This window comes from Tamandua tetradactyla, chromosome 26 (genome assembly GCF_023851605.1).
Source record: "Tamandua tetradactyla isolate mTamTet1 chromosome 26, mTamTet1.pri, whole genome shotgun sequence".
Lineage (NCBI taxonomy): Eukaryota > Metazoa > Chordata > Mammalia > Pilosa > Myrmecophagidae > Tamandua > Tamandua tetradactyla.
Genome location: NC_135352.1, coordinates 12,196,005 through 12,215,285, shown reverse-complemented (window position 1 = coordinate 12,215,285; position 19,281 = coordinate 12,196,005). Strand labels below are relative to the sequence as shown.

Genomic DNA, 19,281 nt, shown 5'->3' with positions numbered 1-19,281 from the left:
TTACCTTCTTGAGAATATTACTCTCAGATACTTTACTGAGCGTTTTGGATCTTTCCAAACTCTTCAGTCAGACATTTATAGGTGATCTCATGATTTTTGCCCCCTAAAATGGTTATTCACAGCCACCTTTATAGATATGCCAGGGTAACTTACAATAATCACATTTCTAAGACCTTGGCATAGGGGTATCCCATAATTGTTTCCAGGTATGGATGATACTTTAATCTTGGGGAATTTGGGTAATAGGGTTGGTTTTTAGGCATTCCTAAAAAATGTAGGCTGTAGTTTGAAAGTGTTGAGGTCTCAGATGAAAACACCCTCTTCCCATTGAATGGAAAAATGTTCTTTGAGAATCTAAGAGGGATGGAAACAACCTGGAGACCCAGATCTTACAGTGGTGTTGTCTGGCTTCTCTGCTTATCAGGATGCGGTTGTCCCTAGAATCTCTGAATTGATCTGTAGACCCACTTTGCGTTATAGATGGAAATGGACTAGGTCTGGTTATAATAAGCCAAATATGTTGGATTTAATTACCATAAGCCAAATTTTGTTGCCGTTGATTCTTTTATTTTAGTATTGGGTCTTATTATTATTTTTTGGGGGGAGGTGCATGGTCCGGGAATCAAACCCTGTTCTCATGCATGAAAGGAGGGCATACCAGCCACTGAACTACCAGAGCACCCTGGGTCTTATGTTTTAGAAGGTAAAGATGACATTGTGGAGGGAAACTGTGCATATATTTGAAAGCTATCAGTTGGTCTTTAACTTCCTTTTAGGCTTTAAAATTTCTAATATTTCTTCATTAGTCTTAGTTTTAAATTTTAATCCTTTAGTCTTTTTTTCTTTAAAATTCTCTTAAAGAAAAACCATATTTAAGATTCTACATCATGCTTAATTGAAGTTTAGAGCTCCAGTTTAGATGTATATGTCTTTTTAAAAAACTAATGTACCTAGTTATGATAAATCTTCTGTGATGCATCCTGTGTTAGTAACATTGGCTGCTACATTACCTAAATTTGGGATGTTCATTTGTTCATTCATTCAGTATCCATTCCAGGGGTTTAGAGGTTTAATTGTCTAAAGGGAAGACTGGAACTTTCTAGTTCTAAAACCATGTTTGATATCAGATATTTTATTTAAAAGTATGCTCTCTAATATTATTTACCTATTAATATCAATACATTAAAGAAAACCACCTTTTTAAGTCCCCATATAAAAGGAAATCTTCAACTGTTACTTAGAAGAATTTTATCTGAGTTGTATTTTTTCCGAATGACTAATGATAGTATTAATATTATATCAATCATTATATTATTATTGATCATTTGTGCTACATTTAAAATTTTAGACAGATCTCTTTTCAAGGACAAAACCACAAGAAGAACAAAAGAAAAGTTTGGTTGTGCAAAATAAACACTCACTGTCACCATCTATAGCCATCACTTATTCTTTATTCCAAGAAAAGAAGATGTCTTTGGTAAGTGTTACTTTCAAGTTAGAGGGAATTTTTTATTTATCTAAACTTGTATTTTATCAGCTTTTCAATATTAATAGATGTGACTTGGGATCAGTTTCTTTTAACCATATGATAAATCTAATTTTATCTTTAATTAGAGCAGAATATCATTTTCTTTTTCTGCCAAGCCAAGCTCTGTCAATTAAGTAACAACAGCAAGTACATACAGTTTGACCATGACTATCTTACAGAGGTTGTGTCAAGGATAATGACAACTTATATATAGCTCAGGAATATTGCAGTAACCATATTTTAAAACTAATAGTTTAAAAGCTATTAATATACATACTGATAAGAAATAGTCTCTAAGCTACATTGTTAAATACGAAAAAAGGAAGTGCAGAAGAATGTGAAAACAAGCGTGTAAATGTGTATATGTGTGTTTATATATTATATATTTTTATGTATGTATAAAAAATTCATAGAATACTTCTGGAAGGAAATCCAAAAATTGGAATTAGATTAAAAGAAAACTTGTTTTTAATTTATATCCTATTGTTCAATTTTTTTTTTTAACCATGACTTATACCCAGTGAAAAAATACCAAATTATTATAAACTGTGGCCATTACTTAATGTTTCTTCTTTGTTCTGGGATAAATCCTGAAGTCTGTAAGGGTTTCTGTATAAAAGAATTGAAAATATATATTACGAAAATGCAGGCAGAATGAGGCTTCTAGCTAAGTCTAACTGACTTGAATTCCTATCTTCTCTGAAATTAAATTGATTTGGAATAGGCTAGATGATCCAATACCTGATTTTCCCTATTTTCTGTGTCTCCATCTACTAGGTTACATTATACCCTTCTTAATATGTTTAGGGTCCAATATATATAAATGAAATACACAGTTTGTAGATTATTTTAATCACCTAAGAGATATTCTGATTACTTTTCTTAATTAAAAGTATAACATCCACTATAATTAAAACCACATAATTCCATAGTATTTTGAAATGAAATACATGGTAAATAGGAATTTTAAGTTTAAACTTTTATGTAAACAGGAACTCATATATGCATGTTAAATATGCCTGGATATGCATAATTTGACCATGTATGTATGGTAGAATTGAATTTTAAGTACTAAGAAAATTGATTACAGATTCCAAATTTTCTTAATGACATGCATTCTAATACTCAGCCATAAAAGGAGATTTCATGGTACTATATTACATATTCATGGTTAACGATGTATAGAGTGGTATATCTTCATTTATGCTTTTTGCTATTTTTGGGTGTATTTTTTTGTGTAATATGATGGTGTGATTACTGTATCTCTTGGGAGTCTGAGAGGGTTTTGCCAGTTAACCACAAAATTAGGCATGCCTAAGGATTAATTAATCAGGAGCAGTAATACTTAGTTTTAAGTAATTTGATGCCCTGTATCAAATAACCCAGATATTATGCACACATGGTGCACACTAGTAATAGGTAGCGTCTAATGAAAGTAATGAAAACCTACCTGTGAACAATGGTAGTGTAGCTTTAAATGCTATATTCTATGAAAGTATCAATAGTCACCAAATACAGCTAAATTCAGGCTTTCAAAGTGTATAGAGGGCATCATGAAATTAATTACAGCCTACTGACTAAACCTTCTGAATATTTTGAGTCACATTTGTTAAAAAAAAGCTGTATAAATATGTAACATTGTCTTTAAATTTAACACAGTACATATTAAGTTCAATAGTAGGAAAATGGTGACAGTGACAGCCCTTGTTAAATTGTACTTATTATTTTATGAATAAAGCCAATTTCAAACACCTGTTAAAATCTTCTCAAGAACCTTTTACAGAATGTATCTGGAGGTGTATCTTATGTTATCACAAAGCATTTTAGGATGTATCTTTTGGAAATCTATATAACCAGAGCACCATGTGTTATTTCAAGTATATAGAATATTGTATTATAGCTTATTGTATCCTTAAAAGGTGTGACAGCTGATACACTTACATAGAATGCATATTCTGCCGCTAATAGGCTTCTAATGTCAATAACTAGAGAAAGATGAGGATTGAATTCTAATCAGAAGCTGGGTGATTTTGTTTTATTCAGTATAGTAAGTATAAAAAATAAAACCTGAGGTGTATTGTAGGTAGTTTTAAAGAAATAGTTAAAATGAAAAATTAATATGCAGGTTTAATTCATTGTTTATTTCTGAATGAGCAGTTTATTACCTGGAGGTTTTGAATGTTTTATTTCTCTACAGTCTGGTGAATGTTTTAAAACTCACTGGTTCTTTTGCTGCTGTTTCTCTAGAACAGGATAGCTGAGAATAGGACTTTGCCTCTCGCAACAGTTGGCATGCACTTGTCCCAAGCAATGAAAGCTGGTTATCCCCTTGATGTGGCCCGAGCAGGACTGACTCCAGAGGTTCAGAAGATTATTGCTGATGTTATCCGAAACCCTCTTATCAACTCAGGTGATACATGTGGCGCTCCTCTGCAGCTTTAATAACTTAAATCATCCAACTCAGATAATGTTAACAAGGAATTCACTAATATTTTTCGTTTGCACAGCATTAACTCTTCATGCTACCATAAAAACTTTAATTTTGCAGTGGTTCTGTTGTTTTAGAAAAAAATGATCTTTCTTGCCCAGTAGTACTTACAAGAAAGTGTCCTGTGACACTCTTATTCTCCTTCTTAGTTTCCTATTACAACTTTTCATCCATCCCAAATAGTATGCTCTGACCATTTTCAGATTTCCACCTCATCACTTGGAAAACACTTTTTCTCCATATTCACTCCCAGTAGCTTACTCCTTCTTTCTCTGAACCTTTATGATTTTTTGTCATACGTTTCACATTGGTAGCTTTTCTAATGAGTTGGGGTATCAGTTACTGTGAAGCTAAAGAGTTGAGCCAGGAGCTGTAGCCCCTTTTACAGTAGGATGTTCTCCTTGTCACTTGCTGTAGAATCTCAACTCTGCTCATATAGACCCAGCCTCTTTCCTACAAAAATGTTTTCATAAGTCTGTTTTTAAGTAATGATCCATGTTTTACAAAAGTAAAGATGAGGTACGTTAGAGGATTTCCCCCTAAATGTACATATATAAATTGTGTGTTATAATTCAATATATCTGATAAAATTTCTGAGACTATTAGGACTGAACAGTGGCTGTACAAAAAGCCTTATCTTTAGAGCTTCAATGCAGATAGTTACTTTTTATTATCTCAAACTCTTTCCCACTTGGTTGCAACTATAAAGTTCCCCCCAAGAATTTGGAAATAAGGGAAATAAGATCACCTTCTGAAAGCAAAATCAATATTGTACTTAATTGATCAGGGCCAAGACTACAAGTTGCCTTAAAGGCAGCATTATTCCTAAGCTTGAGCAAGACTTGACTGAATGTCTAAAGAAAGAATCTCCAGCACGTTCATTGATCAACAGTGGAAACACAGGGAGAGGAGAGATACAGGAAGCTATGTGCAGTGCTATTCCAAGTTATATCCCAGGAAAGGGACCGATGGCCAATGGATACGTCACATATATTAGAGGCCTATTGCTCAGTTATATCAAGCTCTCAGTTGAGTAAGATCCTTTACCAACTAACTCAGCTTCTATATCACCTCCTACTTTCTGGTTATAATTTGATTTCTCATATACATCTGTCTATAGGGAAATCATGCAATTGTCATGCTAATCTGAGTATTTATCTGTTATAGTGGTGAATTTTTCGTTGCAAATTAATAAATTGGTACCTGGTAAACTTGGTCATTGTGACTCTGCTGAGGTTAAATCATAAATCTGCAAGGCTGAGGGCCAGATCCCTGAACTGTAGTGAACTAAAAGGGTGACTTACCTTGGATCATTGTATGAGAAAACTAGCCACTCTCCTGATGGCATCCCAATCTTTCTAACTTTAGCAGGCGCTTTGCTAGGAATTAGTGCAGAGGAAGGAAAACAGTAATTACTTTGTAGGATTACAATTGTGGTTTTGTATAAACCTCTGTTCTCCAGTGAAAAATGAAACAGTATTGTTAGGGAAAGTCAAAGAGTCAAATACTTTCTTGATTTTAATACTATGGAATTGATTTTTCCTATATAAACATGCTGTCTCTCAGGACTGACAGGAATGTATGCCCTTTTATGAGATGTCAGGTGGCAGTCAGAATTCTCTGAGTTTATGTAGTTTCTTTTCTTTTTTTCTATCGACAGCCCTGTTTACTGTCAATTGGCCACCTTCCTTACATCCTGAAGACTGACAGATGGTGTAGCGTAGTCAGTAAGAGCGAAGGCCCTGGCCCTACCATTTCACGGCCATTGGTGATGGGCAAATTGCCAATCTCCCAGAGCCTTGATTTCCTCATTTGTACAACAAGGAGGGATGATATTGCCTAGAATAGAATTACAAGATATTGCACTCAAAGCCCTGGAATATAGTAAGGTTTTAGTAAATGGTGATAGGAGTAGTATAAATAGATGATGATGGTGATTGAAGAAGTGGGCAGTAAGATCTTATCACTCTGCCTCTAAATATGATTTCTTTTATATACTACCTTTTTAGTAGCTAATTAAGAAAATGTGATATTACTAAATATAAAAAAGGTTTCTAAAATGGTACTTTATAGAAACATACAACTTTAAGAATTCAAGATAAGTTATAGTTAGTTTTTCAAGTGCTAAAGAATTCTTGGGCAGATATTCTTGGATGCATAAAATGGATGTTCTGTTGGCAGGGAAGATGAATGAGGAAGATTTCAGATCATATTATTCAGCCAAGTATTGACACTATCTATTTTATTTGAATCTTACTTGGATATGGTAAAGAATTGCTGTGCTGTTAATTTACTTTCTAAATTAAATAGTCATGAAATTATGGAATTTTGGACTTGGAAAGGAAATTAGAAATTATTAGATCTCCCTTTTCCAGCTCCCACCCTGTTTCACAGATAGGAAACTCAGGCCTAGAGAGTTGCAATAACTCTTTTAATGTTATGTTTAAGGTCAATGGCTACGCAGATTTTTCTTTTTTTACTGTACCACATTAGAGAAAATTGTACTGCCAACTAACTTAAAAGAAAGAAATCTGCCATTTTTGATCCTAAATAAGATAAAAGTTTGCAAACCTTTTACTTGGGGAGGAAAATAAATTTACTTAATTATATTCAGTTTAATATCTTTATGTGAAGTACCCGTACTTATTTCTAGTACCTTCTTCATTCTGATCATAGCAATTTTAATTTTATTAGATAACTTTTTAAATTAAGAAATAATACAATGAAGCAGAATGTATAAACTTGAAAAATGATTTATAATTGCACAACCTGATTTGACAAATATTGGGGCACTGTGAAAAACATTTGGTAATCATTAATGATTAAAACATTAGGTAAAGACATGTTTTTACCACCATATACAGAGGATAGCATTACATAAATTTTCACTCAGATAAGTATTAAGTTGAACTTACAACGAATGTGAGATCACTTTCAAATATACTTATTAAACACTTATTTCATCTTCCTGTCAGAACACTGTTAGTAGGTGGTGCATATAATATGAAAGAGCACATTATTATAACCTACATCTAAAGCTGAAATAGAGAAACTTAAGAAGGTTGTAACAACCATGAGCTCTAAATATTATTCCTTTTGATAGCACATTTATAGTCTGTAAGATATTATCTGTTGATGTGAAATTTTGCTTTGGGCTCTTGTTCTTCTGTGATAAAATACTCTTATATTTGTTCTGTTACTGGAGAAAACACTCTTGGTTATAAACAATAAGAAATGAAAAATATATATGCTACTTTAGTGAATCGGATGCTAATTTTCACCTCTTATTTAACCATAGCCAGATCACATAACTCAGTGTTTTCATGAACAAGTTTGATTGAAATTTAAATTTTCATAATCCTGATTGAGAAATATTCTGTATTTTTCTTATGATAAAATCTTATAAATAAAAATAGAATATTTATGAATTGAGAAGACATTGCTATCATTTTCATGTTATCATCTTTGCTAAGTAGGTTTTGCCTTTGTAATTCTTAATATTTAAAGGGATTTGGTATGTTCTTATTCCTTTAGAATATTCTAAAATATTCTAATTTATCTTTTGTTTTGTTTATACAATTTTGGTTTTTTGGAGTTGAGATTCTGACTATAGAGAATAATAAAGCAAGGCCTTTAATGAGGCACCTAGGTAGTATTTTGAATAATTTCATTCTTCCTTTCTTTATGTGCATGTAACTGGAAAATTAAGAGTGGCTTTCAAGGGACTGCCACCACATGGGGGTAATGTGATCTCTTTAAAACACTGAAGCTGTGTAGCCAGTGTTCATCATTTCATTCTCCAGGATATATTTTCAGCACTTATTTGCTTAGAAAGTTAGGATAGAATAAGATGCATCTTTAAAGGTAGATGTCACTTATTCACATATGTACAAATGTACAATAGCTTTAAGATAGAAATATCTATCTGTACAAATGTGTAAGTAAATATATGAATTTTCTAATTATAGCCAGAAATTTTATTCTAATATATTATAATAACTTTTAACATTTATTAAATTATTATCAGTGGTGTAATACCAAAGGCAAATGTTTTTATAGTATCATAATTTTATAAAAAGAAAACATTTTAGAAGTAGATTGATTTGGAAGTAGATTGATCCAAAATAGAATAAGATATGTCAGACATTTTTTGCTTTTTAAAACATTTTGTTTAGACTATGATACTACTGTAGTTCAAGAAAATGTATGGATTTTCTCCAGCAAATTGGTTCGTAGATATTACATTACACTGTGATGAAATAAAGAATGTATTGTTTATCCAATTTTAAATATCCACAGAAGAAAATGAATTTAATACAATATCATTGTATTAGTTAACCTGTATATGAGAAAATTTGCGTGCACATCTTCTAGAGCAGCACTGTACATTAGGAATACCATGTGAGCCATATATACAATTTTAAATTTTCTTCAAGCCACATTCACAAACTTAAAGAGGTGTATTTAATTTGAATAGTATATTTTATTTAATCCAGTATATCCAATATTTTATCAGTACATGTAATCTGTACAGAAACTATTAATGAAATATTTTATATTTTTCCATTATTAAGCCATTGAAATTGGATATGCATATGTCAATTCAGATGCCAAATTTTAATTGGAAATACTTGATCTATATTAGTTTCTCAAAAAATGTACAGTTGAAAAAAATAAATTAACATATCCAGGTTCTTCCAAACATACTTAAAGGTTTTCCAATAACTGAATTGAATATCAGTTTTTTTAATTTAATTTTAAATTAGTTAGAATTGCACAAAATTAAAAATACAATTCCTTAGTCACATTGACCATATTTCGAGTCCTCAGTATAACTATATATGGTTTAATGGCTGCTTTTATGGACAGCATAGTTCTAGACATTTGGCAGCCTGTATCAGAATATTGACTTTGTCCAACCTTTGAACTAGTAATCCCACTTCATGGAATCCAGAAGTACAGAAAGGAAAGTGTAATATGTTGTCCATTAGGGTATCTTTTTCAATGAAAAACTGAAGGCAAATGAAAAACAACTTATAAAGTAAATTCTGCTTCGTGCATATAACAGAATACTCTTTAGTCATTAAAAAACGATGAGGTCAATTGGTGGATTTTTTTTTTTTTTTTTTTTTTTTTACGTGGGCAGGCACCGGAAATTGAACCCGGGTCCTCTGGCATGGCAGGCGAATTGGTAGAATTTTTATTAAGATATCATAATGACCAAGGTACAAGTAAAATTTTAGTTTGGTTAATAGATATAATAGTCACATTGCTAATTTTTATTACATGTAGAGGTAATTTTTTTTTCTAAAATATAGACACTATCTTCCTTATCCCTCTGTTCTTTTTTTTTTATTATTAATGTAAAAAAAAATTAACAACAAACAAACAAAAACATTCTTAACATATGATCATTCCATTCTACATGTAGAGGTAATTTTGTCTTTCAAAGACTTTGATTAGTACATCTTACATTTTAAAGCTTTAAAGTTAGGAAAAATGTATACTAAGTATTCAGCCCACTGTCCTGGTTTCTGTTCACTGGCTGCTATGTGCCTTTCTTTTCCTGACTTTTTTTTTTTTTTTTAACTGCAGTGTTCTTGGGAAGTCCTAGAATAGTAAGATAAGATCTTTGGAAGAAAGGAGTAATTTAAACCTGAAAAAATGTAATAAATTAAATATCATCTTTTTTGGTGTGAAATTTAAAAATTCTTGGTCTGATGGCTAATTTAAAATGGATATCAGAAATGTATGTTACCGATCTTATACATCACGTGAAAATGAATGAATAGGTTCTGAGCTGTTTAGTTTTTTTACCTTATCCTAGAGCACTGCAGATGAATATTAATGTTTGAAGGAAATGGGTGAATCATAAATGGTCTGTAGTGAAATTGCTACGTAATTTATAGGTGTGAAGAAACTTATATAGTCTGATTAGTTTGAGTCACAAATTAAAATTTCTTGATGCTGAAAATAAGACGTTTTTACAAAAATGCTCATTTAGTTAATATGCATTTTAAATAATTGATTTCATTTGTCATGCTATAATAGCCATTGAAAAGATTCTCTTTATTAGCATCTTATTTACAAGTACAATTAGCTTCTATTTTAAGAGTGAGATTTTAAAAAAAAACTATTTGTAATTGACATTAGAAATTTGAAGCACATCTTCCTTTCTAAAGCCTGTTGTCAGAGGTTGTTTAGATTATTTCAGCAGTGTTTATGAGGGTTGGGAAGTTTTCCCCCATTATATCAACTACTCTTCCTAGCCCTTTACTCCTCTGTTCTCCTTATGGGACACCAATGATTCTTACATTTGTGTGCTTTGTTTTGTCTGTCATTTCCCTGAGTTCCCATTCAGTTTTTTCCTGCTTTTTTTTGCCATTTGCTGTTTTGAGTCTTCAGAGTCAATTGTCCTGTCCTCTACATCACTTATTCTTTCTTCTGTCTCTTCAAATCCGCACCAGGCTCCAGCCTTCCACCTCTCAGTTCTTTGGCTTGTGCAACCAGGGCTGCCGCGTGTGGTGCAGAAGGTTCTCCCAGATCAGCTGCACTCCCAAAACAGCCGCCTCAGTCGCCCTCCTGTCTCCTCTCCAACCTTTCCGTGGAGCAGGGCTTATCTCAAGCCACTCTAGTTGGCCATCTTCCTGGAAGTCTATTTCAGCAGTGTTTAAAAGATAGTTTGAAATCTAATTTATGCTAGCCTGACTTTGTATCTTGGAGACAAGGTGTTCAGGTAGTGCAGTAATGAGAGGGGTGTCTTTTTACGCTATCGTTCTCTAGGACTGCAAGTATTTGAAAGAGAGGGACAGTTTTTCTTTGGCAGTTTTCCACCTTTCTTTTCTACAAAATATTTCACTGCTATTTCCAGCTCATAGGTTTTCTAACATGATTTGCATATCTATTTTACTGTCTTATTTTTATGTCATTTACAGATATGAATAAAATTAAACAAATTAGAATGTTGGTTCCTGCACACATTGAAACATACCTTATCCACATGGCAATTGAGATTCTGGAAAAAGATAGCACCCTGCTATCCCAACCTTCATGTGATTCCAACCAAAAGAGATGTTTCCCTGATTCTGAAGAGAGCTGTTTAACTTCCAAGAAAAGCAAGAAAGAAGCAGACACTAATACCAAGGTGTTAATTATATGGGGAATTTTCATATTTGCATATTCTAATACTAGACTACTTTAGTTTTTTTTCAGTTACAAATTCTGATATAATGTTAATTCTTTATCTGGTAGGTCTCCTTTGCTTTTCATATAGCTGATCTAAGAAAAGTGATTTTTCAAAAGACAGAAAAAGGGGAGTATAGTCCATTTATTAAGCTAAATTAGCTAAAATTTTACCTCTGCCTCGTATTTTTTTGTAGTCGAGAGAAGTTCTTTTTCTTTCAGAGGTGTAGATAATATTGGCTTTAATTATATTGCAGTTAGTATAATTAATGAAAACAAATTCTTTTATATGTATCCCCAAAGCTGCTTTGTCTGTCAATCTGTCTTCATAATTCTCAGTTACTGTTGTATTAAATATCTAGGGTAGAAAGGGAATTGTTGCTCATGGTGCTGAGCACAGCCCAATGTGCTTTTATACATGAGCAAAGAAAGACCACAAGTCCAAAATTATTGTAGATGGCATATTTTATTAAAATCAAATGCTTTGAAATTATTGTTGTGTTTGTGGTATTAGATAAATAAATAGTAATCAGAAAATGTAAGATTTCTTTTTTCACAAGATGACTCTATTAGATTGTACCTCTAGGTCTATAATTCCACGATAAAACTTTGTGAAAACTAATAATTAACTAAAAAATTATTTTTCTTCCTAAATGACAAATGCATTATGGTAGTAGATGGTAGTTTATATTTGAAGATTAAGGACTCCATTAAAAGTAAAGGAAGGGCGAACCACAGTGGGTCAGCAGGCAGACTTCTCATCTGCCATGCTGGAGACTCGGGTTTGATTCCCAGTGCCTGCCCATGCAAAACAAACAAAAAAAAGTAAAGGAAACTGGTCTTTCTTAATTCTATACTTCAGTTAGGTTTGTATATAGTCATGTCCTAGATAAGCTAATGAAATTCATTTAGGTGGAATTCTTCACACTCTTTGAATAATTGAACTTGATATTAAAAGGACATTAATGAAAATAAATTTTTAGGTGGAGTCAATGTAATTTGGCTTTTATTCCCAGCCTTTTTTGTTCCTGCAATCTACACCTGATACCTGAGACCCTCTTCGATTTTCCCCAACTTCTACCTGTTACTGTAGAAAAAAAGTATTATTTCTAATTTTTTTAAACTATGGAACACATCTGTAGGAAAATATTATCTGAACCATACACTAGCATTTTTGCTTTTCCCATGTTGAAATAGATGTTGACGAGACAGGGGAGATTTTTTTTTGTGGTTGGGTGAGTGGGAATCATACTAAGTTTACAGGATTCTCTATCTCATTGATACTCTTTCCCACTTAGGGGAGCACCATCTGTAGTATCTTCCCTTCATCTACCTGGTGGAATAGAAAGCTACTGCAGAGCCACGGGTGATGGAGCCCGCTGGAGGCTTAGTTTCAGGATCTTTCATATGTTAATTTTCATCTTTTCTACTAACCTGGGATGCATTCCATAGTCTAGGTCACCTTATAATTAAGGCTTCTGATAAAGACTAATGCCATTTGAACAAATCCGTTTTATTACTTGATGCATTCTTTTTGGCTTTATTATGTTTGCTACTTAAATAGAAGTTCAATTGTGCCTCTCTGTAATGGGGAAAGATTATGCCTGGGTATTTGAAGTTCTGGTTCAATATAGTTAGATGCACAGGGGTTCTTTAAAAATGTAACTTTTTACTTTCTGAAAAGGCTTAAAGTACAGTTAAAAATTTTTTTATTTCAGGAAAGTTTTCTTAAATTATAGTTTTCAGTAGTTCTGATCTTTTTTGTTTGTTTTTTCAGGGATTCCTACTTCTTTGCCTTGCTTCTAAAGTTATCACCATCTCTTGAATTATTTTTACCTCTTCCTTCATTTCTCCTTTATTTTAAATATTTTCCATTTTGCCTTTTTTTCTTTATACATGATTTGTTGCATTTATTGCTCTTATGTTCCTGGTATTTGGATGTTCATTTCTATAAATATTTTTCTTTTATTACTAATTCTTTCTTGGGTTTCCCCCCACCCCCCAAGGTTTTTCAGCCCACCTGAAGAAGTTACAGTGATATTTGTAGGGCTCTCTTATTCTCAGGTCTGTCAGGTACCTCACTACCTGCCTCTGCTTTTGTCCCTCTGCAGATCCACTGCAAGCCACTGTGGCTGTTGGTGGCTTGTCAACACATGCTGGTAGTTTGGGTTTCCTGAGGATACCTTTAAACTTAGTTTGATTCTACTCATTTTAATGCTGGGAATCAGAAGGATTCAAAAGCTATGCTGCTGTTGGCCCCATCCTATCAGAATCTTCTCTTCCTATACCACTTTTTTTTTTTTTTCTGACTGTAGGAGGGATGTATCACTGCTTCTGCATTTAATTAGATATTTTAAATATACAATATTATTTACTAAGATACTCAGAAAAAATGCTTTATGGCAAATATTGTTATGATTATTTTTTAATTAGTATTTTAGAATAATAAGAAAATTTATTGTCTTGCTTTTTTGGCCTAATTTTTTAAATAAGAAAATGGTACATGGTATAACTTGTTTTCCATAAAAATTTTAAAGATTGCTGGAAAACATCCTGATGATTTCTCACTGAAAGACAGGAGTCACAGAAATTCACTAAAATTAACTGCTTGTAATCAGCCATCAGATGATCCAGAAGTAGAAGATTTATTTACAGATTCCCATTCAAAGGTAAATTAATTTAGTAAAATATTTCCCATGAGAAATAAGTCAGACTTGGTAACTAATATGTTTAGATTTTTCTTATTTATAGATGAAATTAAGTGTGAAAATAATGCACATGTTTCTCTGTTTTCCTCTATCATGTATACATATAATTAGAAAATGAGTGTTCTAGTTTGCTAGCTGCCAGAATGCAACACACCAGAGACGTTGGCTTTCAATAAAAGGGGATTTATTTAGTTAACGTATAGTTCTTCAGAGGAAAGACAGCTAACTTTTCAGCTGAGGTTCTTTCTTACATGGGAAGGCACAGGGTGATCTCTACTGGCCTTCTCTCCAGGCCTCTGGGTTCCAACAGCTTTCCCCAGAGTGATTTCTTTCTGCATCTCCGAAGGCCTAGGCTGAGCTGCGAGTGCTGAGATGAGGTATGCTGAGCTGCTTGGACAGCACAAGGTTGAGCTCTCTCATTTAAACACCAGCCAGTTAAATCAAACATCATTCATTGCAGCAGGCACGCCTCCTGGACAACTGCAGATGTAATCAGCAACAGATGAGTTTCACATGCCATTGGCTCATGACCACAGCAGAACTAGGCACCTTCACCTGGCCAAGTTGATACCTGAATCTAACTACCACAATGACTTAATGCTTTCTGTTCTCAACTTAATAGAAATACTTTTTTTAAAAAACTTTTTTATTGTAAAATATAGTATATACAAAGCAAAGAATCAAAGTGCAATAATTTTTTTATCACATAGTTGTATATTCATCATCATGATCATTTCTTAGAACATTTGCATCAATTCAGAAAAAGGAATAAAAAGAAAACAGAAAAAAAATCATGCATACCATACCCCTTACCCCTGCCTTTCATTAATCACTAAGAAATACTTTCTTAATGTAACTTGGGGTATCAAAAAGGTGTAAAGAGTCCCTCAAAATTTTATTATGACTGCTGGGAATTTTAGTTTTCTGATACAGGAAGTAGTCACTGGAAGGCATTGTTTGTGAGGTGAATTAGACTTCATAATTAGTCTCATATACTGATTGATGAGATGCAAAAGGCACACTCCGTGTAAGTAAGTATTTTCCTCCTTTTCAGAATGAAATGAAATCATTATATTTATAGCATAAATAATGAAGAACATATTCTGTAGAAATGTTATAGAAGATGAAAGACAGTAAATGATATGGCTCCCAATTATTTACCAGTGAGTGATGAGGATAAATCAGGATGTATGTTAACCCTTTGTATACATTCTTAATTAATTACCACAATTATCTATGATGTCGTATATTCCCCTGTTTGTGTGTGAAGGAACTCAGGCTTAAATAACATACATAAATTTATACATTTAGCAAGTGGCTCAGTTAGGATTCAAATCTAGTTCTGTCTCGTTTCAAAATCCATTATTCTATTGCATTAAGCTACAGTAATACTTAGGTTTTTCCCCTCCGCTCTATTACTGTTCAAATGTCTTACTCTGTTTTGCTCTTTAGCCTAAGTATGTTCCTAACTGGTTTCCTTTATGCCAAATGCACACTGGGATCCAAATAATGTTGCAAGCAACTGTAGTTGTATACGGCTGCAGGAATCTTGATATTAAGATCTTTTGGGGCTGCATGTGGGCACATCGTGGAGTGGCTCCCACAAGGGGACCAACCAAGCAGGGAGAGCATACCGAAGCCCCCCACAATGTCCTCACATCCAGGACATCTCCTGCCCCGGTGGCTGCTCCTGGCCTTGCTGCTGCTGCTGGACGAGACCACTGCAGGCGCTGGGCAGGACCTGCATGCCAAGCACTTATACACCCTACTGTGCCCACTGCCAGTGGCTGCAGCCCATGGGGAATGACCTGGGGGACAAGTAAAACAAAATGTACTTGGCTAAGGTGGACTGCATGCAGATTTGGAGGTGTCCTCTACCCAGGAGTTTCGAGGATACCCCACCTGAAAGGCTTTCAAGCCTGGCCAAAAAGTGGTGAAATATCAGGATCCTCAGGACTTGCAGATGCTGGAAAATTGGGTGCTACAGATGCTGAATGAGGAGCCCACTATGCCAGGTCCTGAGCTTAAAGCAGAGCCTGTCTGAGTGCTCAGTGAGCAACTTTGAGCTGCATGTCACACAAGAGGACCACTTTACCAAGTTCTTTGCCCAAATTCTTTGCTCCATGGTGTGGTCACTGCAAAGCTCTGGCTCTGACCTGGGAGCAGCCGGTACAGGGGCCTTGAACTCTGCTCTGGAAACCAAATTGGCAGTCTCTTCCCCTTCCCTGGTTCAGAGATGGTATTTCTGAGGATCTAGTGCTCAAACTGAGATAACACAAACGTGTCACTTTAGGCCTGTGGAACATGTATCTACTTGTTTTATGTGCAGATGGTATAGTTCTCAGTCACTGCCTGCTCGTACACATTTTTTTCAAGGACTTTTTTTTTTCTGGCATGGGCAGGCTCAGGGAATCGAACCTGGGTCTCTGGCACGGCAGGCGAGAATTCTGCTACTGAGCCACCATTGCACCGTCCTTTGCAAGGACTTTTAACCTCAAGTCCAGGGCTTCATCTGGTATACAAAACCCCTAAAAATTGTATGCAAAGTATGGCGCATATGCATATTTATCCTTTTTTTCTGGAAAATGATTATTCAGCAAATGTTCAAAGTAGTCTATAAGATGAGAAAAATTATTTTCACTTGTTCAGCAAATGTTCTTTGTTGTCTAGCACATTTTGGGACTAAGTAAGGTGCTGATGGTAATTGAGCTTCTCTTCTACTCTGTCAGCTGGTGAAGATGTTAGAAGTTACATTCTTTTTCACATGCTGTGTGTGTTTATGTGTATGTGTGTGCACTCACCCAGGCAGATATCTTCCTGAGAACTTTAAATTCACTGCCTTGGTCAACTCGGGCAAAAACACCATGGGACATAGATCTAAAATAATCCCCAGTTCTTTCCTTTCTGAAACAGTGTCTACATGCCAGTGCCTGAGAATAGAAAATGGAAGACAAGTAACTGCCTAAAGAAGTGATTCAATGATTTATTCTCTCTTACATTTTTTTTTTTTTTTTTACTTTTTGACCACAAATAATTCTCATTATTTTGTTTTGTTTTATTTGGTTGGAGGGAGGCGTATGTTAAGTAAATTGTGTTAGTTTTTGCAACTGACACACATTCTCAGTTGTACAAATTTTTTTTTCTTTTTCCTTCCTGTAGACTTCAGCTGAAACCGCAAAGAGAAAATTACCTGAGTGGTTTGCCAAAGGAAATGAGACCTTAGCTGATACCAATAAGAAATCAATTGCCCGAACAAAAAAGAAGTTTTTTTTAAGGTAACTTGGCAGTTACCAGAGGAATTGTGTTTATCTTGCTGTATTATCAAAGAAGAGCTGTATTTTTATTTCTGAAAAGAGTGGGATTAAATTTTTGTTTAAAAATATTCCAATCCCAAAGTAAAATTATATGATTATTGAGAGACTGGTATTTTAAATTAGCGTTTTGCCATTCACATAAAATATTTGGGTCCTCTACCTGAGAGTACATCATAGTCTAAAATATTAAATTAGATATTTAAGATTACTTTAAGAAAATGTGTTAATGTCCTATTTTCTCATCTTTATTGTATAATAGTATATTTGGGAAATGTAATGTGCCAAGGTTTGATATAGTTAATAAATTCGTAGTTGTGGTGGTTGTGTGATATAAAATAGTTGTATCTTAACCAAAATTCTGTTTTTGAAGAAAATTGACTTGACTACTTTTAGAAGCTTTTATAAACATTTCTAAATGGTAATGGGGAAGCAGACAGTGAAAATCAAACATTACATTTTGGGGTTTCTTGTAAATAGGGGGAAAGAATGTAACAAAGATTATCAGTTACACTGTGCAACCATGTACTTTATGTATTATACAGTTTCTGTTATTTCAAATAATAAAACAATGTCCTTCATACTGAAAATTATGAAGTTATATGTGTGTGTATTATACTTTCACATGGTGTATTAATCTCCTTGAGTACCTTTTTTTTAAGGATGTCAGATTTTTTATTCTAGTATCTGTTTACATAGCACGTGACTTATACGTCTATAACCCACACTCTGACAGAACTGGATAAATCATAGTTATTAAGCAGTTCACCATATGGTTTATAAATATGTCCCGAAGTCTTTTATTGTCTTTTTAGTAAATAAAAATACAGTTTGGGGGCGGGGATGCAACAGTGGCTCAGTGGCAGAATTCTTGCCTGCCATGCTGGAGACCCAGGTTCAATTCCCAGAGCCTGCCCATGCCAAAACAAAACAAATAAACAAAAAAACAGTTTGAATGAAGAAGAAACATATGTTTGTTATAGAAAAGCTAGAAAATTCAGACATGATAAAAGAAAATAAAAATCTCCTAGAATTCCATTATTGGATATTGTATTCTCCTAGAACTTTTGATACTGACTTCTTTTTTTAGCTTATTACATGGATGAATTTTCATTGCAGAACATTCAAGCTATACATAAAACAAAAATCCCCATCCTCATTTTCCCATATCCCATTAACAATTCCTTCCCAGGAGATAATTACTGTTAAATATGTAATATATTGTTCTCTGGCATTTCTCTGTGCATTTACATTCCTTTGAATATATATCTACACGTGCATTATTATTATTTTTAACATAATTGGGATCATACTATATGCAGTGTTCTGCAGCTTTTTTTCTTATAATGTCATAAAGACCTTTCCATGCCAGTGTATGTTGGTCTTTCTCATTCTTTTTTTACAGCTATGTAGGATTCCATTTGGTAAATATACCATAATTCATATAACCACTTTTTTATTGGTGATTTTGTCATTTCCCCCTATTTCAGACAGTTCCTAGAAGTAGAATTACATAGTAAAACATAAACATATTGTTTGTTACTTATTTTTCATTTGAGCATATTATGAACATGTTTTTTTTCCCCCTGTCATTACACAGTTCTCCAAAGAATCTTTTTTGTTGCTTTATATTGTACAGTGATTCTTTAAGTGTGGTCTGGAGATTCTAGGGTCTGGGGTGGGGGGGGACTCTCCACCTTTTTGGCACATTTGCAAAGTCAAGTCTATTTTCATAATAAAATCAAAATGTCATTTGTCTTTTGCTCTGTGTCAACATTTGTACTGAGGGTGCAAAGCAACAGTGAGTAAAACCTTTAACAGCCCAAATCAAGACAGTGACACCAAATTATTGATTTTATTAATTTCCAATTCTTAGATACACATTTTCAGTATTCTGCATGTAGAAATGGCAAGGATGCGTAAAGCATTCCTGCCGCATACCCAAGTATGATGGTTGTCTTAAGGAAAAGTGCTTGTGTGGTTATTTGAGTTGCTCTTTGAATTAGCTGCTTTTGTCTTAGAAGACCATTTTTACTGAAAAGAATCACTGACAGACAAACTATA

At 33.8% G+C, this 19,281-nt stretch overlaps 1 protein-coding gene across 9 annotated transcripts in view; it reads left to right on the top strand.

The window, feature by feature from the left end:
* The window catches only part of WRN (WRN RecQ like helicase), a 163,303-nt gene extending 145,504 nt beyond the window's left edge, over positions 1-17,799 (top strand). For 6 of the 9 annotated variants that reach the window (XM_077144687.1, XM_077144689.1, XM_077144685.1 and 3 more), the window contains 5 exons: positions 1,349-1,477; positions 3,776-3,938; positions 10,952-11,160; positions 13,736-13,867; positions 17,066-17,799. In XM_077144687.1, the coding sequence (XP_077000802.1) occupies positions 1,349-1,477; positions 3,776-3,938; positions 10,952-11,160; positions 13,736-13,867; positions 17,066-17,185 (753 nt within the window). In that variant the 3' untranslated portion in view covers positions 17,186-17,799. The remainder of the gene's footprint in view (positions 1-1,348; positions 1,478-3,775; positions 3,939-10,951; positions 11,161-13,735; positions 13,868-17,065) is intronic. The other 3 variants (XM_077144691.1, XM_077144690.1, XM_077144692.1) reach the window with 2 other exon arrangements.
* Positions 17,800-19,281: the final 1,482 nt, after the last annotated feature.